Raw genomic sequence first — 26,455 nt, 5'->3', positions numbered from 1 at the left:
AAATGACCTTCAAAGTTGAAACTAGATTTGTTTAAAATTGCTTTATTAGTAAAATATTTATGCCACGTTGTCACTGCAAGTAATAGTGAACTTCTGCTGATCCCTGAGCAAATGTCTGAATTCAGGAATTTTAAGTTCACTACAAACTTTGAATGATGCTTCTTCATATTGAGCTGTATATGCAAACAAACCAGTATATATACAAGGCTTTGCTTTCACCGAGTACTCCTTTCGCTTGGTTGCCATGCCATCTTTGATCAGTTGTGAGTGACTACAATAGTACAATACATGCATCCTATTTTACACAAAATCACCTTCCCACAGTTGACCATAATCAATAGTAATCATGAATTGTCCATGTCATGGCTGATAGTGGAAAATGTTTTATTACCCGAATCAGAAAGTCGCTGTAATATGATATGTAATAGTGGACATCCATAACATTGCATGGAACTTGCATCTTGGCTCAGCTACAATACAGAGTGCAGAATACTCTTTTTAAATTGTACGCAATGCCAATTAATATTCAAAGAGTCACCCACCTAAATGCATTCACATGTATTGTGAGAGATGTAAGATTAATTTCCAAGCAATGAATGATAAAACTAGTTGCTTCACAAAAGTACAAAGTTTAATTATTGTAATTTTAATAAGATAAAAGGGTTCTACTTGGAAACAAGCAAAAAGAAAAGTAACATAAGTATTAGTGGGTTTCATTCTTTTATTAAAACTTTAATAATGCAAGAAATGCAGTAATTTTTTCATTCTCCCAGTCACTTTCAAATTGTTTGCCTAACATGTTCCTCACAATGAAATACACACAGGTGTCCAGTATACAACTTCTTCTAGTCAATCCTGTTTAGTTCTTGCAACCCAAATGGAACGCATTTTCTCAGGAAATTAGATTTGTTTACTTTCCCCATAGGCCTACTCTTATTTTATGCAGACACTGCATGTTTTCTTTTACTATAGACCTATTATTTTTTACACAGACTCTACAAAGGCGCATTCTGTACCTTGTAGTTTGACAAATATGCTTGGGATTGCTGGTTGGCCATCTGATGAGTTCAAATTTGGACAGGTGAAAGTGATGCAATTATGCAAACTTGTTTGTGAAATGGGTATCTGCAGTAGATACGATTTACTTATAATAAAACTAGCCTTCAATTTTGTACATCACTTTGAATTTAACTTTACAGAGGTGGAATGCTGCCCCCACCTAGTTTGTACAGTATTGTGCTTTGACTAAACACGTATCATTAATGAATGCCTATGGACTGAAATTGCTAAGCCATGTGTTTACCAAGGCTACAAAATATGTCTAATTGCAATGTCTGCTGTTAATATTTGGCTTCTTATTTTTAACAGTTCAAACGGGTATCACTGGTAAAATTTTGTTAACTAATCCTACCCTAGCTACGATGTTGTAGCCTTGACATAGTCAGGTCGAGATTATAAATTGATCCCATGTCATGTATTGGAGCAAAAAAAAGTATCATTAAAGGCAGAAAAAATAATTAGCTTGAAATCTACTCCCTAAGTAGAATCATATTTGAAGGAAGTTATTAAGCCAATATAAGATGAGATACATTGGTATGTTTACACTAACTGCGCCTTGTCCACCATGACAGATAATGTGATATTCTCTCAGTAACTCGTTTTCCAAAAAAGGTGGATTTTACGATACTTTACTCAATGCTTGCCATTTACATTTGCGCCTTGTCCACCATGACAGATAATGTGATATTCTCTCAGTAACTTGTTTTCCAATTTTATGATACTTTACTCAGCGCTTGCCATTTACTAAATCTCTTTACGTTTCAAATAAGGATACAATGTCCTTAAATGGTACACAAAAAACATTAGATGAACTATTGTGCTGGACAATCCAAAGAAAATATTTTGTGATGAAGATAAATATTATTTTAGATGTACTAAAATGACTATTTAATTGCTTTCAGTATGGAACATCTTAAAACTCTGACAATATGCTGAAAAGTGCCTTGTGTGAATCAATGACGTTTATTGGCTCATTTTAGAACCACTTTCACAAAGTTGGGGTACTAATATTAGTACCACTCTGACCCCAAAATGTATGTGTGAAATTTTCCTATTCCCCAAACCAGAGCCAGACATGTACATTCCAGTACATGCCAACCATTATATTTTGGCTTAATCATGCTTTTTTCCACCAAGTTCCATCTTATACTTGTATGCATATGGATTACGCTTTTCTGGTACATTAACTCTTTAATCCCACTAATCTAAGAAATTTGGAAATATTCACAAAAAGAGGACTGCTGTATTAGAATAGCATACAAGTACATCCCAGATCTAATTCCTAATGTTCTGTTTATATTAACTTAAAATGATAGAGTTACAAGAAAACAGACTGGTTTCTTCAATTTGAAAATTTTCCTTGACAAAGTCATGAAAGTAATCATGCATTTAGCTCGTGGACCCCTATATACTTTTAAAGAAAATAGCACCAGATGTTAGCAAAACAGGCTTTATCAATGTGGCCCATGTTTGTATGAAAGGTGTTGAAGCAGATGGTTCTTTTGAAACTTAAGAATCTGTCAGATTAAAAATGGACAAATCAATAGAACTTCACAAATTTGAAAAGAATGTGAGAGTGATTTAGCATAGCATTCACATTGTATGCAGTCATAGCTCATTGTACAGGGAAATCTGGAAAAAGTCGGGGAAAATGATAATATTTTTCCCAACCATGAAAAGTAAATATTGATGAAAGTTGGGAAAAACTCTGGAATTTTCCACCACCACTTGACACCCAAAACAATCACGTAATTGAGTAGTAACTAAACTGATTGTGAGTTCAATTTATCGAGTTCTAATCCCAGAATATTCGGAGGGTGCAGTATTGATCATTTGGTTGCTTGCAATAAACATAAATGCCAAGTCAATCCAAATGCCCAGTGGATTAGATTCATCTAGGAGACTTTTATTTTCAAAGTCAATTTGATATCCGTATCTTTCCTTACGTGGAAGGTATGAAAACAGCCCTGCATCAAACGAGGCCAACATGGTGGTGACAAAGTGTAGCCGTTTACTGGATGAACTAGCAAACTTTAAACGTTAGATTGAGTGATACATGCATGAATTCGATATAAAAACTACTTATTTTCTCAGAAATTGTGAATATTTAAATCATTATATCTTTAATCAGCTGAAAGACAAGATAAAACTATGTCGTTGATGAAATGTGAGTGTGACCTGGTACTCGCGATTTGCATTGCTAGTCGCACGAGTACACAAATATAACAACCTACATTTTCAAATGTTGTAGAGAAAAAAAGAAGAAAATATTAAATGAAAGTCTTAAACTGGTTGTAATAAAAAATAAAAAATCACAAAATTCTCCAGATCTATATATAATGAGGACAACATCCTGGAGTTTTGTTGTATCACGTGACTACCATGTTGAAATGTGCTCTCTGCTTGATAAATCAGACTGGCCAGATTGCTGGTTTTTACAAAAAGTATCTGACTTTAATATAATTACATTTCTGTGCAACAACATTATGAAGGAGTTCGTTGGTGATATCACGTGACTATTGGACTTCCAATGTCTTCATTTGAGATTTGTGAAGTCATGTGACTAGTAATGCAAATGGCGAGTTCTGGGTCAGGTTTCATCTATGCCATAGTTTCATCTTGTCTGTCAGCAGATTAATGACAACGTTTATAGTACTTGCCATTTCTGAGAAAATCATTTTCCTATTAATTTCATGCAGGTATGAGGGTGATATAACATAAGTTAAACTTTTTTAGGCCCACTGGTAAGCGACTACCATATGTCGCTACTGCACGGTGGCATCAAATTCCAAATTTTCAATATACAGTTGCAACAACCCCACACCTGAACACAAATGTCCAGATTTAAAAAATGGGGTGGGAATATTCAGAGAAAACTTGGATTATAAAACAAACTGCTATTCGTTTTAAGCCAGATCAAATTGTTGAATCTCAGCTGAAATGAGATTGTCGTCCCTTGTATTATATATTAAAAAATGATACAAGCCCCTGTATCAATACAGGTTTGGGGACTGGTTTAATGAATTACTAGAAGACAAGTTGATATTACAGAAAATTTAGTCCTTGTTTATGGAGCTGTATATAATTTTGAAGGTATTTTGTCAGAATTTAAATCAGCTCTTGAAAATGTTTTTATATGATGGATTTTTAACAAGATCATCTTAAGGAGATTAGGTTGTTTGAAAAATCTTGGTTGGGATTTTATTGGCACAGATAAATTCGGGGTTAAACTCTCTTCATTACAAGACAAGATTATAATTATTTGTGTTTATTGGGGTTTTTTTGGTACTGTAATAGGAAATGTTACTTTCTGTGAGAGATACATACATACATACATACATACATACATACATACATACATATATATATATTGCTATAGAATTCTTCAAAATTAAAGGTTTGAAAGGAAACAAAACATAATTTATGTTCATTATGTTGTTACCACTAAGCAACATAATGCAGCAAAATAGTTAGAATTTTTATTCTAAACATTGAAATGACTACGTGCCAATTTATAGGAATATAATGAAACTTGTTTTGTGTGATACATTTTGTGGTTTTGTACATGATCATCTTTTCTGACTGATGTTTTTGGAGAGCCTTGAAAGAGAAACATCTTTAGATTTAGAAAATGCTTGTTTTATGTTAAAATGTTCTTTAATTCTGTTCAGGGGCTCCGAGTGGCCAAGTGGTCTAAAGCAATCTCTGTTACGGATCACTGCCATCTTACCTGTCTGCGTAGGTTCGAGTCTCAGATTCGGTCAGTGTGGTTACGTGAGAAAGCCTGCCAGTAGCTTCTCGTGGGTCGATGGTTCTTTCCGGGGATTTTCCTGGGTTCTTCCTCCACCATTAATACTGTCTGCCATGTATAGCCTATCGTGTGCTGAAAAATGGCGTTAATCCCTACAACAATAACAACAGCAATAATTACGTTCAGTAATGGTTGTATGTGAACCTTGAAAAAAGTAATTTCATCCTGGAAATTTATCTTTAGAAAAGCATGGAAACCATAACTGTAGCATTTGATAGACATAGTGAAAGCAAGTGTTGTATATAAATAATTTACCAGTATGTTTTTTGTTTGTATTATGGAACTAATTTGTGACAAGGATTTTAACCAGCAGTAGACTGGTTAGTAGCCAAAAAAATGTACATTTTTCATTGTGTCCTGTGATTATGTATGGCATGTAATATATAGATTACACTTTTTATGCTCTGATTATGCTTTATTTGCCAATTAGTAAAAATTATGTTTACACCTCTTTCACGGTTGGCATGTATGTAAACACTCCTTTTCAATCAAAGTGTAGTTTTGCTCAAGGCAGCAATCTCCTAGTAGTATAAACAATGGGTAACTTGAACCCCTCTTGCTCCTTTAGTAGTTCAGGCTACTTGAGGATTGATGCACTGGTAAATTTTTCTTTAATGAGCATTAAAATCTCCTTCTTGACATGAACCCCCCAAAAACTTGTCCCCTTCTTAAATGTATTATTTGCATGTCCTTCAATTTGCACCTTTTTCAGATTGAGAATTTCATTTTTGTTAGCATTAGGTTATTCAGGTTCTCTGGGTCACTGGTCTTTGGATTGATTATGGGTCTTATTGTCTGTTGAGACCATATCCTGTGAACCTCCTTGAGCTTTTGGTGAAATAGTCTGCCTGTATATAAACAGCTACAATTCTTACCACGAGTAGTTAACAGCTGGGCCCTAAGTAAAAAGTGCTTTAGATCCTCGAACATTTTTATTTTCAATCTTTCTACATTCAACACACTGCTGTAAAGAAATTTCCATCCTGATGAGGAGAATGGTGAATATTTTGCCTCTTTTGGGTTAAACCACTTGCAGAACTTAAGAATTACTTTTCTTAGCGCAGCATGAACGGGAGATGCAAATAAACATTCAGCATTTTACCTTTTTACAGATAGAGCTACCAGTCATCTTCTGAAGCATGGCATGTCTTTCAAACCTGTGTAAATGACTGTCCATCTTTCAAACCTGTGTAAATAACTGTCCATCTTTCAAACCTGTGTAAATGACTGTCCATCTTTCAAACCTGTGTAAATCACTGTCCATCTTTCAAACCTGTGTAAATAACTGTCCATCTTTCAAACCTGTGTAAATAACTGGCCATCTTTCAAACCTGTGTAAATAACTGTCCATCTTTCAGACCTGTGTAAATAACTGGCCATCTTTCAAACCTGTGTAAATGACTGTCCATCTTTCAAACCTGTGTAAATAACTGTCCATCTTTCAAACCTGTGTAAATAACTGTCCATCTTTCAAACCTGTGTAAATAACTGTCCATCTTTCAAACCTGTGTAAATAACTGGCCATCTTTCAAACCTGTGTAAATAACTGTCCATCTTTCAGACATGTGTAAATAACTGGCCATCTTTCAAACCTGTGTAAATGACTGTCCATCTTTCAGACCTGTGTAAATAACTGTCCATCTTTCAAACCTGTGTAAATAACTGTCCATCTTTCAAACCTGTGTAAATGACTGTCCATCTTTCAAACCTGTGTAAATGACTGTCCATCTTTCAAACCTGTGTAAATGACTGTCCATCTTTCAAACCTGTGTAAATGACTGTCTATCTTTCAAACCTGTGTAAATGACTGTCCATCTTTCAAACCTGTGTAAATGACTGTCCATCTTTCAAACCTGTGTAAATAACTGTCCATCTTTCAAACCTGTGTAAATGACTGTCCATCTTTCAAACCTGTGTAAATGACTGTCCATCTTTCAAACCTGTGTAAATAACTGTCCATCTTTCAAACCTGTGTAAATAACTGTCCATCTTTCAAACCTGTGTAAATAACTGTCCATCTTTCAAACCTGTGTAAATAACTGGCCATCTTTCAAACCTGTGTAAATAACTGTCCATCTTTCAGACCTGTGTAAATGACTGTCCATCTTTCAAACCTGTGTAAATGACTGTCCATCTTTCAAACCTGTGTAAATAACTGTCCATCTTTCAAACCTGTGTAAATGACTGTCCATCTTTCAAACCTGTGTAAATAACTGTCCATCTTTCAAACCTGTGTAAATGACTGTCCATCTTTCATACCTGTGTAAATGACTGTCCATCTTTCAAACCTGTGTAAATGACTGTCCATCTTTCAAACCTGTGTAAATGACTGTCCATCTTTCAAACCTGTGTAAATAACTGTCCATCTTTCAAACCTGTGTAAATGACTGTCCATCTTTCATACCTGTGTAAATGACTGTCCATCTTTCAAACCTGTGTAAATGACTGTCCATCTTTCAAACCTGTGTAAATGACTGTCCATCTTTCATACCTGTGTAAATAACTGTCCATCTTTCAAACCTGTGTAAATGACTGTCCATCTTTCAAACCTGTGTAAATAACTGTCCATCTTTCAAACCTGTGTAAATCACTGTCCATCTTTCAAACCTGTGTAAATAACTGTCCATCTTTCATACCTGTGTAAATGACTGTCCATCTTTCAAACCTGTGTAAATAACTGTCCATCTTTCATACCTGTGTAAATGACTGTCCATCTTTCAAACCTGTGTAAATGACTGTCCATCTTTCAAACCTGTGTAAATGACTGTCCATCTTTCATACCTGTGTAAATGACTGTCTATCTTTCAAACCTGTGTAAATAACTGTCCATCTTTCATACCTGTGTAAATGACTGTCCATCTTTCAAACCTGTGTAAATAACTGTCCATCTTTCAAACCTGTGTAAATAACTGTCCATCTTTCATACCTGTGTAAATGACTGTCTATCTTTCAAACCTGTGTAAATAACTGTCCATCTTTCAAACCTGTGTAAATGACTGTCCATCTTTCATACCTGTGTAAATGACTGTCTATCTTTCAAACCTGTGTAAATAACTGTCCATCTTTCAAACCTGTGTAAATGACTGTCCATCTTTCATACCTGTGTAAATGACTATCTTTCAAACCTGTGTAAATAACTGTCCATCTTTCAAACCTGTGTAAATAACTGTCCATCTTTCAAACCTGTGTAAATGACTGTCCATCTTTCATACCTGTGTAAATAACTGTCCATCTTTCAAACCTGTGTAAATAACTGTCCATCTTTCAAACCTGTGTAAATAACTGTCCATCTTTCAAACCTGTGTAAATAACTGTCCATCTTTCAAACCTGTGTAAATAACTGGCCATCTTTCAAACCTGTGTAAATAACTGGCCATCTTTCAAACCTGTGTAAATAACTGGCCATGTTAACCTTATGGTTGGGGTAATTTTGAGCCTTTCAATTTGATTGAATTGAGTCTTGTTCTCCATTTCTCTTAAATTAAAATTGCTTCATAGCCTTATTCCCATCTTCTAACTCTGTGGCACTAATTTTTAAAGTTTTTTTCCCAAACTCTAACCTCCTATCCTCTAGTTCTCTTACCTGTTCCATTTTTTTCCTTTTCTGCTTCCATTTTCCATCTCTGCCAGCTTCTCCAATTCAGTCTTTTCAGCTTAGTACAATGGTTAAAGGCATAATGAGAATTCTATATGGTCTGCCCTTGTCCTAAAGATGCTTACTTTGATACAGATTAACTGAGACTGGAATCATAAATGTTACAGAATATGGAAACCTTGATAGAGAAGCACACGGGAAATGCAGTGGTTGTGGACAAAAGTCCTTTGGAAAAGACGTGCAATGTACAGCAACAGCAGAACAGGAAATCTGGAAAGCAGACAAGCAAGACACGCACGAGTGACCAAAGTAGTAAAGTTAGAGAAAGTAGAGATGCACATGACATACAACCAAGAAGTAAGGTGGCAGAGTACAATAGAAAGGACATCAGCAGGGGCTCAGATAAAGAGCATGTAGCAGTTAATAACCAGATTGGCCAAACAAGTCAGAATCGATCTCCACATAAAAACAAAATGGATAAGACTCTGTCAGAGGATTACAACAGAGGCAAGGAAAGGAATGACCAATCTGGAAATCAGAACAGGAGAGGTGGTCCAGAGAGAAAGAATGATATTCAAAAACATCAGAGCAGAAATAAGCAGAAGGATGGCAGGACAGTTGCAAATGAACAGGAATGGGAAGATGTTACTATTGAAGAGAAGTTTGGTAAGTGCAAGAAAAATTAACCCAGTCTCAAATATACTTGCTTACATGCCAGATCCAGCTGCAGATGCATAGCTACAGAGTGTCCTGTTTTTTCCATATTTTTCCTGTATTGGACTTGAATACCGGTATTCATTTTTATTGTAAAAAATCATTTTTTTTATTTATTTATAAAAATTAAATTAGAAATTTCCTGGCAACTATTCCTTTGGTGGCCTAAGTGGTTAGAGAGTCTGCCTCGAATACAGGGGGTCATGGGTTTGAACAACTTGTTGTGAAGTCTAGTTTCGTAAAAGTGGCATTCAGACATCCATTATGCAGCATCACGGTAGCCATCTTGAAAATCTTGTAATCACTATTTCACCAGAATGAATGAAAGACGGTTGTGATGTCTAGTTGGTTTTAAATGAAATTGGGGCCGATTAGACTATGGTTGCATTTACTTCTGCTAGATGTCTGGTCATATTGACATTATTATTTCACAAAAGGACTTTTATGATGTCTATTTGGTAGTAAAAAGAAATGGTGCCAGCCTAATATTGAATCTGGCCACCCTGGCATCCATCTTGAAAATCTTGTTATCATTAATTCATTCCATACGGTAATCACATCAACATGGGGTTTCCATTAAAAGACTTGTGATGTCCTTGTTGATCCTAAATGAAAACTGTTGTCATTCTGACATCCATTATGTCCAACACAGCAGCTAATTTGAAATCTTGTTCTATTTGAAGAATGGTTGCTGTTAAAAGGGTGAAATGGTCTTGTCTTGAATTCCTTAAAATATGTTTTAGCTAATAGAGTGTCAGTCCCTTAGAGAGAGTCAGGTCTGATAGATGGTAATAAAGATAGTTTTACAAAAATACAGAAGACATTTGGTTGGTACTTGAAACTTAGTGGCCTTCTTGAAAGCCATGTTATCAGTACTCCATACCTGCCAGCCATAAAAAAATTTCTTTTCAGTATTATCATTATATATTTAATTATCTTTTATGCGTACCTTTGTAAGGAATTTTTTTTATAGATACATTAATCTATAAAGGTTTCCCACAGGGTGTTGAATGCGAAAATATCTTGGAACAATCTATTCTGAAAAAGCGCTGAACACAGTTTGATCAAATTGAACAGAAAAATCCTGGTACATATGATGCCAATCCGTTATGTAGTAGGCAGGTCCATATCCAGATAAGATGTTAACCGTTTGGGATACCAGAAAAAGAATCAGGTAACCCAGCTTTAATTGCTAATTACTTGCCAAGAAGGCATTTTCATAAAAAAAACTGTGTCAAGACTGCCCCTAAGAACATGCTGTTTAATGCTCTTGACACTTCTTTTAGGCAATGCAAAGATGGCTGTTGCTGCCACAATGCAGACAGTGCCCAAACCAAGGAAACAGCCAGGTTCATATCCTCATCCAGATGACAACTTACAGCAGTCAAGGTAGTATGGCCACTTAAGTTTGTATTACACATGTGTATGTCTCCATTTAAGATGAAATGGTCACCCTTCAAAAATCGGAAATCATGATACATCTTTGCCCAGTTCTTGTAAAGACAGTAAATTGTTTTAAGCATGTGATGTGAAACATTGCAAAGACAATTGGAAATGATGTTTAACCAAAAGGCAGAGAATTATTTGTACAGTTTATTGTCTTTGTAGGAAAGAAAGAAAATGGTTTATAAAAGTAAGTAGTCTCATGATAGTTGTGATTGGACAGTAAACTTTGTAAATTTATATCTTGTAGTGGTCCGGTGTTTGTGTCTGAGCTTGCATCTGTTCTGTCAGAGGTCAAGGTCGGGGAGAAACTGAATGTTATTATTACAGCTCATGTGTCCCCCGCCAACTTCACAGTACATATTATCCAGCAGGAACGCAACCAGATGTTCTCGACATTTAGTGACAGGCTGAATGAATTATATGATGAAGAAAAGGACTCCTATAGGTTGGTATATGCCTTCATAATACAGAGCATATTGAGTTATTTGATCTTATTTCCAACACAATAACTCCAATTCTCTGTCATCTACAGTTGCTAGACTAGGCTTGTACTTGGGGTAAGGAATAACCCTATTGCAGACCTGCCAACTCTTAGGATTTTGCCATATGTCTTACGAAAATTACCCAGAAAATACAGACTTACAACATACTAGCAAAAACTATGGGAAAATGATCATTGCTGAAAAATTTGGTTAATTGGTCCATCTGATTTTTATTTGGATCTGGGTTTCATCTTAGAATTAGTAAAATTAGTCAGGGAACCAGACTAACTTTACAGCAGCACCCCGGACACTTTAAACTAAACCTATTTGTTCATATGAAGTATCTGCATGATCAAACTGTTGATTATAGAATTATTTTAAATGGTGTTCAGAAAGTGATGCATGTTTAAGATGAAAGGGAAAATAAGCTTCTAGAAAAGTGTTAATAATCAACACAGAAGAATAAAAAGGAATATTCTGATTCTTGTGAATAAAAGCTGGAAAGGACACCATTACGTTTATTGGACATCGCGTGCCTGTTTGAGTATGTCTCGTGGTGGGAGATATGATTGCCTTCGTCATGTGAAGTGGAAAAGAATTTCCCAAGAATTTTGTCAAGTTGAGAGATAGCAACAAGCCATTGAGCTGCATAGGGTTTGGAACTAGTTTGTGCAACTGTACTAGTGGTAAATAAAGTCTACGTGTACTTTAAAACCTTTTCAGTTGAACATAATGTTTATCGTCAGTGCAAACTATTAATTATGTTTTCCAGCTTTACATTAGCAGTTATTGTTATTTTGTTTTAAAAAAATCAACTGTCTTACTGAGATGGACTTGTCAGGGTTGGCATGTCTGATATTGATGTTGGGGTCAAAACATCAAGGTCACAAACTGAAAGAAAGAAAAAGTGGTTTCTGCACAGTGTGTTGTGGATGACTGCACTTTGTGTAATGAATAACCATACTGATTTTGGAGTCTGGCTGCATAGAGTTTCCAGTCATCTGTATATAATTGCATAGTTTCCACTCACTGTTGCATTGCAGTTGCATAAAGCTTTCATTCCCACTTCAACATACAACTGCATAAATTTCCACTCACACCTCAAAATACAACTGCATAAAGTTCCACTCACACTTCAACATACAACTGCATCAATTTCCACTCACACTTCAACATACAACTGCATAAATTTCCACTCACACTTCACCATACAACTGCATAAAGTTCCGCTCACACTTCAGCATACAGCTGCATAAAGTTTATACTCACACTAAAACATAAAACTGCATAAAGTTTCCACTCACACTTCAACATACAACTGCATAAATTTCCACTCACACTTCAACATATGACTTCATAAATTTCCACTCACACTTCACCATACAACTGCATAAAGTTCCACTCACACTTCAGCATACAGCTGCATAAAGTTTATACTCACACTTGAACATACAACTGCATAAATTTTCCACTCACATTTCAACATAAGACAGCATAAAGTTACAGCATAAAGTTTCCACTCACATTTCAGCACAAGACAGCATAAAGTTTCCACTCACATTTCAGCACAAGACAGAATAAAGTTTCCACTCACATTTCAACACAAGACAGCATAAAGTTTCCACTCGCATGAAGAACAACCACATGCTACAAAATTTGAAGTTGATGCTTCCATGGTAGGGTCGTTAAGTTTGAAGTTATTTTGGGTACAGTTGTGCACTAATGGGATTTGTGCTTCTGACCCAGACTGACCTTGGCTATCAAACCAAATGATGACAATCTGCTATTTGAAATGGCTATTGTGATTAAAAATCGACAAATAATTAAGCATTTTTATTTCAAGATGCTGCTTAACAGTTTTCAAACATATGCAGCAATGGTTCCAACTCTTATGGTTTCACGACCTTAAAAATAGTTTTTCTGAGCCTTATGATCCAATTTCCACATTTTGAAAAGTTTTTCCACCCACCCCACCCCCACCCCACCTCTGGCAAACTTCCAGAACATTGTGGCAGAGTTTTCTGAGGTGCTGAACTGTACAGATCACTGACACTTCACCTCTGCATTGATTCAGGTCTTGGGCTCAGCCAAAATGTGATAAAGCTTGACAGTAGCTTCCCATGGTCCTGGGTTCCTTCCCCATCACAATGTACTGGCCTTCTTCTATAGTCTTTTTCATAAGTTGAAAAATGGTGTTATACCCAAAACAACCAACACTGATTTGGGTTGTAACGTGGGGATTGGGGAACCAATGATGTACTGGCAATAAGACTTTTTAATGCTGGAGAAATGATGAATGAAATAAAAGCCATCAAATAACTGTTTTCATTATCTCTAGAGAATCTTGTTAATTCTGCTTCTCCAAAACAGAAAGTCATGTTCAGAGGGGTTTTCACCAGAGGACTTCTTATGGTGGCTGGTTGGTGCTTGATGCAAATTTGTTAATCCTATATCTTATCTCTATTTTTACTTGGCTGGTTTTAATGACGTTTTTTTTTTTACATAAAAGACTTGTTCTGTCTGTCTGTCTGGTCAAAATGAAAATGACCCCAGTCTGACAATATTGACAACATTTTGAACATTTTTTTCATTATTAATCTTAAATGGATGTCCATATCAACATAGATTTCTTATATCCAATTGGTCCTAAATCAGACCTGTTAACCCATATGATTTGACCACAAGTTTTGCTGAAATGATATTATAGATGAAATAATAGCAAAAATAAATATGATGATTGCAGTCTAATCCCTTTACTGGCATGTCATTATTCGATCCTGTTCCAGGTTTCATGTTGTATTAGTGGAGTTGGTGAGGGAATCATACTGTCTTTACAGGAGTTCTTCATTGTCTTAAATTGACCCTCCTTTTTCATGCAAAAGTTCCTCCATGATTTATTAATCTGTTGCTTCTAGCATTGTCTGCATAAAGGAAATCCAACAAATGAAAACACATTTAAAGACTGAAGGGACAAATATCCTCTTCAGATGTTTAGTAGTCTGCACAGATATGTAAAAAGGATTAATATTCTCGGGGGAAAAAAGCAGAATGACATTTGTTGTGTATGATATTGTATTGATTATTTGAGTATGCCCCATGGCAGAAGAAGTGAGTCCTAAAATCCTAAAGATTACATCAAATTCAGATACAATAAGAATGTTTAGCTCCATGGGGTTTGGAACTGCTGTTTGTGAAACTACTGGAGATAATTAAGGTCAAAGTAAACTTTGCAAACATTTAAGTTGAATATATATGTTTGTTTTCACTGCTCCTGTCTCTGATAACACTTTACAAATGCAAATTTTCCAAGTCATCTACAGCAGTTCATGATATTCTATTACAACTTACTAAAAATTGATCTAACTTGCGGAACAAATTGTGATTGCCTCAGCAAGAAGGCCTGGTTAGAGTTGGGAGGTCTGTAAATGAAAATGGTACCTACCTTGCGTCCAGTACAGCCACAACAACACACACATCTTGAAAATTTTATCACTAATCCTCATATTGACGTCGGAGTTTTCAGCACAAGATTTCTAATGGTATCTAGTTGATCCCAAATAAAAACAATGGCAATCCTGCATACAATATAGTTGCTGAATGCAGCAAATTTGAAAATTGTTATCACAGAAAAGATATAGCATTGTTTCAACATTCAGCACTTAATAGAAAAATCATTTCCTGAATATTCTTTTTGGCCATTAGAGGGTCAGTCTTTGAGCGACTTAAATAAATGCAGGATTTACTGTTTTATAGATGTTGAAATGAAATTTATGCACAGGAAAAAAAGAACAAAAACTTTACTTTGTCTGTCTTCCAGTGAAAGAAGTGGTTGACAATTTCAAGCCCTTAGGAAGCTCTTGAAAATAAAATTACCTGAATATGGGTCGTTTTCAAGGGTTTTATGTATCAGTTTTATTGTTTCATTTGTTGACATTGAATCAGCTCTCAAACTAGAAATGTTATGTATATTTACGAAATAAGTCTTTGAAAAAGTGGAAATTGTTAAAAGTTCATTAGGTGTATTCTAGAAATCTTAGTTCGTTCTTTACATTCTTGTTTGAGTCTATAAAGAGGCTGGGTGTCTTTCATACAAAATGTTCTGTTTTAAGTGAGTGTACTTGTGATTTTGAATCTAAACTCTTTATAGATCACATTTGAATGTCAATTTGCTCATGTTTTACAGGCCTGGAAAGGTTGGAGAACTGGTAGTTGCTAGGTATTCTCTGGATCAGAAGTGGTATCGGGCTGAAGTTAGAAAGTTGTCTCCTTTGACAGTTAGCCTTTCCTTCATAGACTTCGGAAATGAAGAAGATGTATCTTACAGTCAGATACGCAAGGCCAAACCATTGTGCAGAGAAGTTGCATCCCAGTCACTGAAGTGTTGTATGATGGGAATGGAATCACAGACCATCACCAAGGAGGAAATTGAAGAGTTTGGTAGACAGATTGCTGACCAAAGGCAAGGTCACATTTTGATTACTATCAAAGCCATCTCCAAAGGTTATGTTGTGGTAGAACCTTTGGCTGCAAAGACCCATGTAAGTTCTGCAGAGAAGTCATCCTCTCCAGTAGCAGACATAAAAATCTTTGAACTTCCATGTGATGGCAGTTCAAGTCTTGGGCAGATGGTGGACGTTACTGGACTTGACAGCTTCCACATCCAGCCACAAGATGAGGCCTCAAAATCTCACCTTGAGTCTCTAATGGTGCAAATCCAGCAGTATTGTGGCAGGATGTCAACACCATACATCCCTGTCATTGGTGAACTAGTCTGTGCCTTGTTCTCTGATGACAATATATGGTATCGTGCCCAAGTGAAAAGGAAAGTTGAAAAAGATGTTTACAGTGTGTGCTTTGTGGATTATGGCAACCATGCAAATGTAAATGTGTCTTCCATCAGGGTGCTGGAGAAACGATTTGCTGAGTTGCCATGCATGGGCATTCCTTGTCGTCTGGCTGGACTGAGAGACAAAGACAACCAGGATATTCTGCGAGAGTTTGTTACCTTGGTGATAAATACTGTTGTCAAGGTCAAAGCAGTAAGATTCAGAGGTGGTTTTTATGATGTTGAAATATCTTTAACAGATGGTACCTCTGTCAACGAGAAAGTTGGTTGTGCCAGGTCTACTGCTAACGAAGGTGAACTAAGAAAAGCAGCAGCAGCCACTGCCTCTGAAAGAATCGTGGCAGCAGATGTACCAAGTCAGCAGCTTCCTGTAGACTGTCAAGTAGGTGTTGAGCTTATACATCTGGAGAGTTTGGGCAGTTTCTACCTAAAGAGAACAGACATTTATGATGCGGCAAAATTTCAAGAGCTTGAATCTGCAATTGGAACATACTATGTTAACAACATGACTGCCCACGCACCAGTTGTAGGCGAATTGGTAGCTGCGAAGTTTACCAATAACAAATGGTACCGAGCCAGTGTACTGCAAGTCAAACCAGCTGCTTGTCACGTTGTATTCGTAGACTATGGCAATCAGGATGATGTTGAAAACTACAATATAAGAAAACTGAGAAAAGAGTTCACAAAACTGCCATTTGTGGCCATTAAATGTAAACTGAGTGGGACCCAGGCATCAGCTGATGATGAAAAGCTTTTGATGTTTGCAGAGGACGCAATTGGCCAAAATATCAAGTGTCAGGCCATTGCTATGGACAAAGATGGTGTTACAGAAGTGAAACTGTTTTCTGTTGATGGATCCTGTATCAATGACAAAGTTGCACTGACAGACCAGAAAGAAATCTGTGCAGGCCTGTCCAAAATTAATGAACCATTGAGAAAAGAAAGTGAGACAGAAATAGTTCTTATGGCAAAAGATGTCAGGCCAGTTGAATTGCCCACTGATGGAACAAAGGTTGAAGTTGAGGTTGTAGAGATTTTTGACTTGGAGTACTTCTTTGTTAAAACTGCAGATGATACAAGCAGAGTAAAACTTGAATCTCAACAGATCGAAATTAACATCTTCTACAAGGAAGATAGCACAGGATATACCCCAGTCATTGATGAACTTGTGGCTGCTCTCTTTGAGGGTGTCTGGTACCGTGGAAAGGTAGTTGAAGGGGATGGAAACATATTCAATATTTTGTTTGTCGATTTTGGGAATGTAAGTGCTGTAACAAGGAACCAAATCAGAAAATTGAAGAGCAAGTTTGCTGATCTTCCACTTATGGCTATTCCATGTAGGTTGCAAGGGCTGAACCGACCAGTCACTCAAGACATGCTTTTGGCTTTTGCAGGAGATGTGGTGGAGAAAAGAATACTATTGGAGTCCCATGGGTTCATCAATGGGGAGATGGAAGTAGTATTGTTCACAGATGATGGAACATGCATCAATAGGAAACTTGGACTTGTAAGCTCCACATTAGTCTCAGTTCCCACAAGCTTAACAACCACAACTTTAAACACTGATCAGACATCTCGTGTTACTATAAGTCATGTGCACCAGGAAGAAATAAAGTCAGCTGTCATGGCATCTGATGTTCAACCATATATCCTAACAGTTGATGGAACAGGGATTGAAGTGGAGGTACTAGTTGTTCACAGCTTAAATTCTTTCTATGTGCAAGTTACTGAAGAAAACCAGCAACGAAAGCTGAAGAATTTGATGGCAGAAATGGCAGGGTTCTGCTCGAGTTCAGCCACATCTTATGAACCAAAGGTGGGAGAAATGGTTGTTGCCCAGTATTATGAAGATCAGATGTGGTACAGAGCCAGGGTAGAAGGAGTTCAGAATGGTGTCTTTGATGTTTTCTATGTTGATTATGGTAATATGGAACAGGTGCAAGCCTCGTCACTTAGAAAATTCAACCCCATGTATGGCACTCTACCCCAGATGGCAGTGCATTGCAAATTGTCATCTACTTGTACTGATGATGATTCTGACCTGAGAATTGCCAAGTTTGCTCAGGAGGTTCTTATGAAAAAGGTCCTGATGAAGGCAACTGGGTATGTTGATAGAAAGTATGAAGTGGTGATATATTTGTCAGATGGCACAACTGTACAAAGTATCCTCAGCCTGGAGAAGGAAGAGAAAGTTATTGTTGCGACACAAATGCCAGTGATAAAAATGGTTTCTTCTGGAGGTGTGGCAAGGCACATGGCTGATCAGATGATCAAGGTAGATCTGCCAGAGGATGGTTCTTTTATAGATGCTGTTGTATTTGAGATGAAAGGGCTGGATTCCTTCTATATTCAGAAGCGATCAGAGGAAGTCAAAATGCTTTTGGAACAAATAGAGGAGTATTGCAGTAAACAAACTTCCAGATATGTACCTGTGATTGGAGAGCTTGTGTGTGCCAAATTCAGTCAAGACAACTCATGGTATCGAGCTAGGGTTGATGAGTTAATTGAAGAAGGAGTGTACAAGGTATTATTTGTTGATTATGGAAACTCTGATATAGTTTCAGAAGAAATGATGATCAAATGTGATGACAGTGTTTTCTCAGTACCCCAGCAAGGCATACATTGCAAACTAAGTGGAGGTGTAGCCATCCACTTGGACGAAAAACTCCAGGTTTTCGTCAGCAGTCTGGTCAATGTCCTTGTAAAAGTCCGAGTATTGAAATGCATCAGTGGTGTGTATGAAGTTGAGCTGTACACGGGAGATGGTTCAGCTTGTATAAATAATGAATTAAAGATCCTCAGTAAATCATCAACAGTTTTGGCAGAGGAAAATATAGATGCCATTATAGCGCCAGCAATTTATACATGTGCTTCAGCTTTTTCTGCCTCCCAAGATATTGTACCTGGAACAAGCATTGAAAGACGGGTTGTGCTAGCTAAAGATTTTCCTCATGCTAAACCATTTGGATCTGAATTTGAAATTGTCATCACCTCAGTTGTTGATCCAGGATGTTTTTACTGTCAGCTAGCTGAAGAAGAAGGTAGGTGGTGTTTTGCACCCTTGATTCAAAAGTTTTAATAGTAGTAATACAAGACTTATTATATGTTTCTTGTGTCTGGTCTTCAGTCCAAGGAAATTATGCCGTAATCCAGTCACTGTATTTTCATGCAGATACCCAGTCTATGCTCTGATATAATTTCACATGAACCAGCCATGTGCGATAATAGCCTCATCACGAAGTGTGCAAATTGGTTGTAATTGCTTCTAGTAAAATTATGCCAGCAACCATGCAAAACAGCTTTATCAAGGCTGGAATACTTAAGCAAAATAGACAACTTCACCAGCAGCAATCGTTCAGCAGATTAATGACATAACGAATGTTAAGTATTTAAGTGTGCTAGACCCACTAGTTATAGGTATCCTATGCTGCCACCAAAATGTAACAGTGAATTCCAGATTTTTTATGGACATTTGGTTCTGACCCCACACTCTAAAGCAAATGTCAAAATGTCATTGATGAGGTGGGCTAAGTCAGAGGAAACTTGGACTAATATAATAACACTGGTGAAGAATATACTTGGACTAATATAACACTGGTTAAGAATATACTTGGACTAATATAACACTGGTTAAGAATATACTTAGACTAATATAACACTTGTGAAGAATGTACTTGGACTAATATAACACTGGTTAAGAATATACTTAGACTAATATAACACTGGTTAAGAATATACTTGGACTAATATAACACTTGTGAAGAATGTACTTGGACTAATATAACACTGGTTAAGAATATACTTAGACTAATATAACACTTGTGAAGAATGTACTTGGACTAATATAACACTGGTGAAGAATGTAACTTGGACTAATATAACACTGGTTAAGAATGTAGTTGGACTAATATAACACTGGTTAAGAATATACTTAGACTAATATAACACTGGTTAAGAATATACTTGGACTAATATAACACTGGTTAAGAATATACTTGGACTAATATAACACTGGTTAAGAATATACTTAGACTAATATAACACTGGTTAAGAATATACTTAGACTAATATAACACTGGTTAAGAATATACTTAGACTAATATAACACTGGTTAAGAATATACTTAGACTAATATAACACTGGTTAAGAATATACTTGGACTAATATAACACTTGTGAAGAATGTACTTGGACTAATATAACACTGGTTAAGAATATACTTGGACTAATATAACTGGTTAAGAATATACTTAGACTAATATAACACTGGTTAAGAATATACTTGGACTAATATAACACTGGTTAAGAATATACTTAGACTAATATAACACTGGTTAAGAATATACTTGGACTAATATAACACTGGTTAAGAATATACTTGGACTAATATAACACTGGTTAAGAATATACTTGGACTAATATAACACTGGTTAAGAATATACTTAGACTAATATAACACTGGTTAAGAATATACTTAGACTAATATAACACTGGTTAAGAATATACTTGGACTAATATAACACTTGTGAAGAATGTACTTGGACTAATATAACACTGGTTAAGAATATACTTAGACTAATATAACACTTGTGAAGAATGTACTTGGACTAATATAACACTGGTGAAGAATGTAACTTGGACTAATATAACACTGGTTAAGAATGTAGTTGGACTGATATAACACTGGTTAAGAATATACTTGGACTAATATAACACTGGTTAAGAATATACTTGGACTAATATAACACTTGTGAAGAATGTACTTGGACTAATATAACACTGGTTAAGAATATACTTAGACTAATATAACACTTGTGAAGAATGTACTGGGACTAATATAACACTGGTGAAGAATGTAACTTGGACTAATATAACACTGGTTAAGAATGTAGTTGGACTAATATAACACTGGTTAAGAATGTACTTGACTAATATAACACTGGTGAAGAATATACTTGGACTAATATAACACTGGTGAAGAATGTACTTGGGACTAATATAACACTGGTGAAGAATATTGGGTTGGTGTATTAATAAATACTATTGCCAGAATTAACTTTGTGACATCGTTTTTTTGTGATGGTCTTACTTTTGTTGTCATTCTGTTTATCATAAACTTTTTAAAAAATCATTATAACACAATTATTAAAATTATCTTTTTATAAATTTAAAAATAAATGGATGACTACCAGCTGTATGATAAATAATTGATAAAGCCAGCCCACTATGATACCCTAAATGTGGGGTGTGAGGCATATAAAATACTGTATAACCCACAGGATATATGCATGAAAATACAGCAATTTGAAGTCTGAAAGAAAAACAAAACATGATCCCAGTCTGATACCTTAGTCTGCTTATGACATTCAGAATCTCTTCCTTCTTTTCCTAAGATTCTCAGGTTTTAAGCTAAATAACAATAAAGAGTGTAAACCAAGTTTTGTAAAATCCAACAAATAATTTATTTGCATAATATACAAAGTGAAAATTTAAAAAGTAAAGTTTTGTGAATTAAATTGCAAATAATCTTTAAAGTTTTATCACAAGCCCAAATGAATTCAAATGGTGCTTCGAATTTGTTCCAGTCTTCAAAGTTCTGATGTGCCCATGGTCTTAAATTTGCTACTGTTCCAACAGTCTTTGATTTATCACAACATAATCCAAACTTTCCAAAATAGTAATTTAGCCCTAAAGTAAAAAAGCACTTTATAACTTCAATTAATAATTTAAATAAATTTGAATCCTCTCAACTGAACACAACTGAAATTGAATCCACTAAGACATGATGTTAAGGCATGGAATGATTAATTCTGAAATAAATATCATTTATATTAATAGCCACAACACAATAACAGATCCAGGATGAGTCATTTTCCCATCATGTTTCTAAACAACTTTTGTCTAGAACGGTCTTAATTTCTGTTTTTTTTAAAAATAAAAGCGAGACCTTGAACTTCACATCTTTACACGTTTACCTCTAATTAATAATGATCTTAAAATATAATTTAAAACCATAGACAAATATTAGATGTATAATTTGTTGTTTACCAAAAAACAATGTTACATCAAGTTGGTCCAATTTGTACCTTCAATTATGGATAAAAAGACTTAAAAATGGTATTAACAGCTGCCTCACTTCGCGTTCAGCATTAAGAGGTTAGTAGTAGGACTGGTTGGCCTGGTGTCAGGATAATGTGACTGGGTGGGACATCATGCTACATGTATGCAGCATGATGCCCTAGTACTAGACATCACTATAAACTGCCACACTGCAGACATCGTAGTAATATTACTGAAAAATTGTTAAAGCTACGATAAAAATCCTAAGCACACGCTCAAAAAAGGTGCATATGGAGGACTCACATAACCGATTTTTCTGTGTCCCAGATAAAAATTTGCATCCAGATATGCTTGATTAAGCATTTCTGAGACCTCTTTTTACCTATAGTGGGGTGCAAAACAGGAGAAGATAAAATAGGGAACTATGCTACATTTTCAAGACGCACGGTGATGTTTCTTTGAAAAAACCTCAACCTTTTCCATAAGCTGGAAATCTACTTAGGCCAGCAATTTTCACTGTGTCTGACGGGTTTTAATATGTGACTTGTAATTTTCTTGCATGATAGATGCACATTTGTGCGTTATCATAAGCCCTGCTGACAAATATTGGTTTCATCATGAGCATTCAGAAATTTAATGTTATGGAATTTTTAATGTTGCAGTGTTTGCATTGGTTCACTATTGGAACTGAATTATCACAGGTCTATATGTAGATCTCCACATGTGCTGTTTCAGTGGTGATTGCTTTTGGTGAGATGATGGACAGATTGAGTGAGCACTGCCAGTCAGAGTCATCACTGCCACATGCTGTGTACACTGAGGGGGAGCTCTGCTGTGCAAAGTTTCCAGGTTAGTGAGTCTGATTTTGTACACGTTATATTAAAGTTTTTTTTTTTCACTCTAAAATGAGCATGATTATTATTTTGCTTTGTTGTGTCCTTGCACATTTCTTTCATAGTGAATTTGAAAGGGCATGCATAAAAATTGGCAATACACCATAAAAGCACACAAAAATGGCAGTTGATGTTATTTGCAATCAAGTGCTGTGTCCAATCTATGAGACCAGACCAATAGGTGATCTAGACACATCATCTGGTCACTTCGCAAAGGCAGAAAGCCTTTGATTTTTCACATCAATTGCTTGAATTTGAGTGATTTCACTTAAAAATAAAATCTGATGGAAAATTTTGCTTAAAAGTCGTTTATTTTTAATTGTTTGAGTATTGAAATTACAGTTTAAACTTTTATCATTATCAAAATCCACAGGAAGTAATCAGGCATTGTTCAGAACATCCCTTTTGCATGTCATTAATGAACGTTTTCAGCCACTTCACTACATTTGTCCATCAAGAAAGGATAGTTCAGATGTTTAATCTTTTTAATAATGGATGATTGCAAAATGCTTGGAAGATGCACATTCGGTGATAATTGATGGTTAGACTTCATAATGTTGCTGAGAAAAGATGCAATCTTCAAACAGCACTTTATGGAGTGTGCAAGAAAACAAACTTCAGCATTGCAGGAACATGCATTGCTAGCCTAAATAAATAACCATGGAAATGGAAAGAAACACATGGAGTTAATAAAAAACACTTGGCCTGCTGTTTCAGTGTCACCATTCATAGGATCATTGCACAAAAAAAGTCATCTAATTTTTTGTCATCACTGTTGTTTGCATGAGAAAAGCCAGTTGTGTAAAAAAAATTACATTGTTTTTTTCTTCCTTTTATTTAATTAAGTGGAACACTTATACCATGAGTAATCCTTGAAAACAGAAAGTTGATCATTGAAAATTCATTCTATTTCTGTTCTCCTCTATGTATGAACCTTGTTTAGGAATTTGACATTTATCCTATTGTTGAAAGTAGAGGTCTTGTGCTACCCCAGCATTGGTATCTGCATGTATTTAAGTATAGGTACATTGGTATCTACACATATTGAAGTATATACACATGTACATCAGTATCTGCATGTATTTAAGGATATGCACATGTACATCAATATCTACATGTATTTAAGTATATGCACATGTACATTAGTATCTACATGTATTTAAGGTTATGCACATGTACATTGGTATCTGCATGTATTTAAGTATAGGTACATTGGTATCTACACATATTGAAGTATATACACATGTACATCAGTATCTGCATGTATTTAAGGATATGCACATGTACATCAGTATCTACATGTATTTAAGTATATGCACATGTACATTGGTATCTACATGTATTTAAGGTTATGCACAAGTACATTGGTATCTACATGTATTTAAGTATCTGCACAAGTACATTGGTATCTACATGTATTTAAGGATATGCACAAGTACATTGGTATCTACATGTATTTAAGGATATGCACAAGTACATTGGTATCTACATGTATTTAAGGATATGCACATGTGCATTGGTATCTACATGTATTTAAGGATATGCACATGTGCATTGGTATCTACATGTATTTAAGGATATGCACAAGTAGATTGGTACCTACATGTATTTAAGGATATGCAAATGTACATTGGTATCTACATGTATTTAAGGATATGCACATGTGCATTGGTATCTACATGTATTTAAGAATATGCACATGTGCATTGGTATCTACATGTATTTAAGGATATGCACAAGTAGATTGGTACCTACATGTATTTAAGGATATGCAAATGTACATTGGTATCTACACATTGAAGTATATGCACATGTACATTGGTAGCTACACATTGAAGTATACATGTATTTAAGTATATGCACAAGTACATTGGTATCTACATGTATTTAAGTATATGCACATTTACATTGGTATCTATGCATATTGAAGTATATGCACATGTACATTGGTACCTACATGTCTTTAAGAACAGTGGTCCCCCTCTTATATGGCCAACCCTTTTGCATCAGAAAAGTGGCCTTATAAAACAGGTGGCCTTTCCAGAGGGGGACTAAAATTATTGTGAGAAGTATATGTAATTTACATAGTAAAAAAGCTACACACTTCAGAGCACTTAATATCTTCATTTAAAAGTAACATTAATTATTAAAAGGTTCTTCTTGTTATAATAATACTATTTCAACTGAATATACATTAATAGTTCTTATTCTTGGCATAAGCAAAATATGCAAGCATGTTTTATGCACATCACAAAACTATTAAAAAACGTCATTTAAATCTTGGTACATACATAATTCACTTTCCATTTGCTCCATTTTCCCACTGCTGCTGAATAAACTCCTTACTGGTTACAGCTTTGTTTAATCGAGTCTTTCTGCATAAAATTGTTTGGCGAGTCCCCCCTCCCCACCTCACGCAATGTCATGGAGTAGTATAATGGACTTTCTTCTAAAATAATACGTTTCCATTTGCAATGTGACATGTTAATGTTTGGTAATGATTTATTCAGATGTTGCTAACTATGTGATTTAATTATGCAGATGAAACTTTCGTGAAATGGACGAAATGCCTTCTTTTTAAAGGATGCGATAAATGTGATGTCACCTGATTTTTTTTTAGTATATGCACATGTACATTGGTATCTACACATATGGAAGTATATGCACATGTACGTTGGTATCTACACATATGGAAGTATATGCATATGTACATTGGTATCGGGGCCCCGAGTGGCCGAGTGGTCTAAAGCGTTCGCCGTTACGGATCAATGCCATCTCACCTCTGTCTGCGCCGGTTCGAGTCTCCGATTCAGCCAATGTAGATATGTGAGAGAGCATGCCAGTAGCTTCTCGTGGGTCGGTGGTTCTTTCCGGGGTTTTCCCGGGTTCTTCCTCCACCATTAATACTGGCCGCCATATATGGCCTATCGTGTGCTGAAAAATGGAGTTAAACCCCACAACAACAACATCATTAGTATCAGCATGTATTTAAGTATATGCACATGTATATTGGTATCTACACATGGAAGTATATGCATGTGTACATTGGTATCTACACATATGGAAGTATATGCACATGGAAGTATATGCACATGTATATTGGTATCTACACATATGGAAATATATGCACTTGTGCATTGGTATCTACATGTATTTCAGTATAAGCACATATACACTGGTAATGTATTTAAGTATTAGCACATGTACATTGATATTTCATGTATTTAAATATTTGCATGTGTACATCTGTATCCAGACATTTAAGTATAAGCACATCAGGATCTACACATACTTAAATATATGCGCACATACAATACATCATCAATACACATAAAAACTTAATTGTCTTTCCAACTCTAGGAAGGTCTGTCAGTGGTTGGTAGTGCCTTTTTATGTGTGCTGACATACTGCTTGCTTTTCCAGTATGCAGATTATAGACAGACATATTTAGCATCTATTTATATGCCATTCTCATTAATGAGAAGATAACAAAACTATTTTCAAACACTGTTTTGCACTGTTTGACTGCTTTTAAAACATAACCAGTTTC

The 26,455-nt window shown here is 35.6% G+C and overlaps 1 protein-coding gene across 4 annotated transcripts in view; it reads left to right on the top strand.

Annotated features, from left to right (window-relative positions):
* The window catches only part of LOC149795621 (uncharacterized), a 103,298-nt gene that overhangs the window by 49,670 nt on the left and 27,173 nt on the right, over window positions 1-26,455 (top strand). For all 4 annotated transcript variants that reach the window (XR_016422365.1, XM_089965449.1, XM_089965451.1 and 1 more), the window contains exons 13-17: window positions 8,633-9,131; window positions 10,466-10,568; window positions 10,873-11,070; window positions 15,291-18,994; window positions 22,748-22,861. Coding sequence is in view for 3 of the 4 variants with exons in the window: in XM_089965449.1 (XP_089821575.1) it covers window positions 8,633-9,131; window positions 10,466-10,568; window positions 10,873-11,070; window positions 15,291-18,994; window positions 22,748-22,861 (4,618 nt within the window). In the remaining variant the exon portion in view is untranslated. The remainder of the gene's footprint in view (window positions 1-8,632; window positions 9,132-10,465; window positions 10,569-10,872; window positions 11,071-15,290; window positions 18,995-22,747; window positions 22,862-26,455) is intronic.

This window comes from Sinohyriopsis cumingii, chromosome 7, assembly GCF_028554795.1.
Source record: "Sinohyriopsis cumingii isolate HCF-2022 chromosome 7, ASM2855479v2, whole genome shotgun sequence".
Classification (NCBI taxonomy): Eukaryota; Metazoa; Mollusca; class Bivalvia; order Unionida; family Unionidae; genus Sinohyriopsis; species Sinohyriopsis cumingii.
Note: the sequence above shows the minus strand (reverse complement) of the source record. Positions and strands in the feature narration are given on the sequence as shown.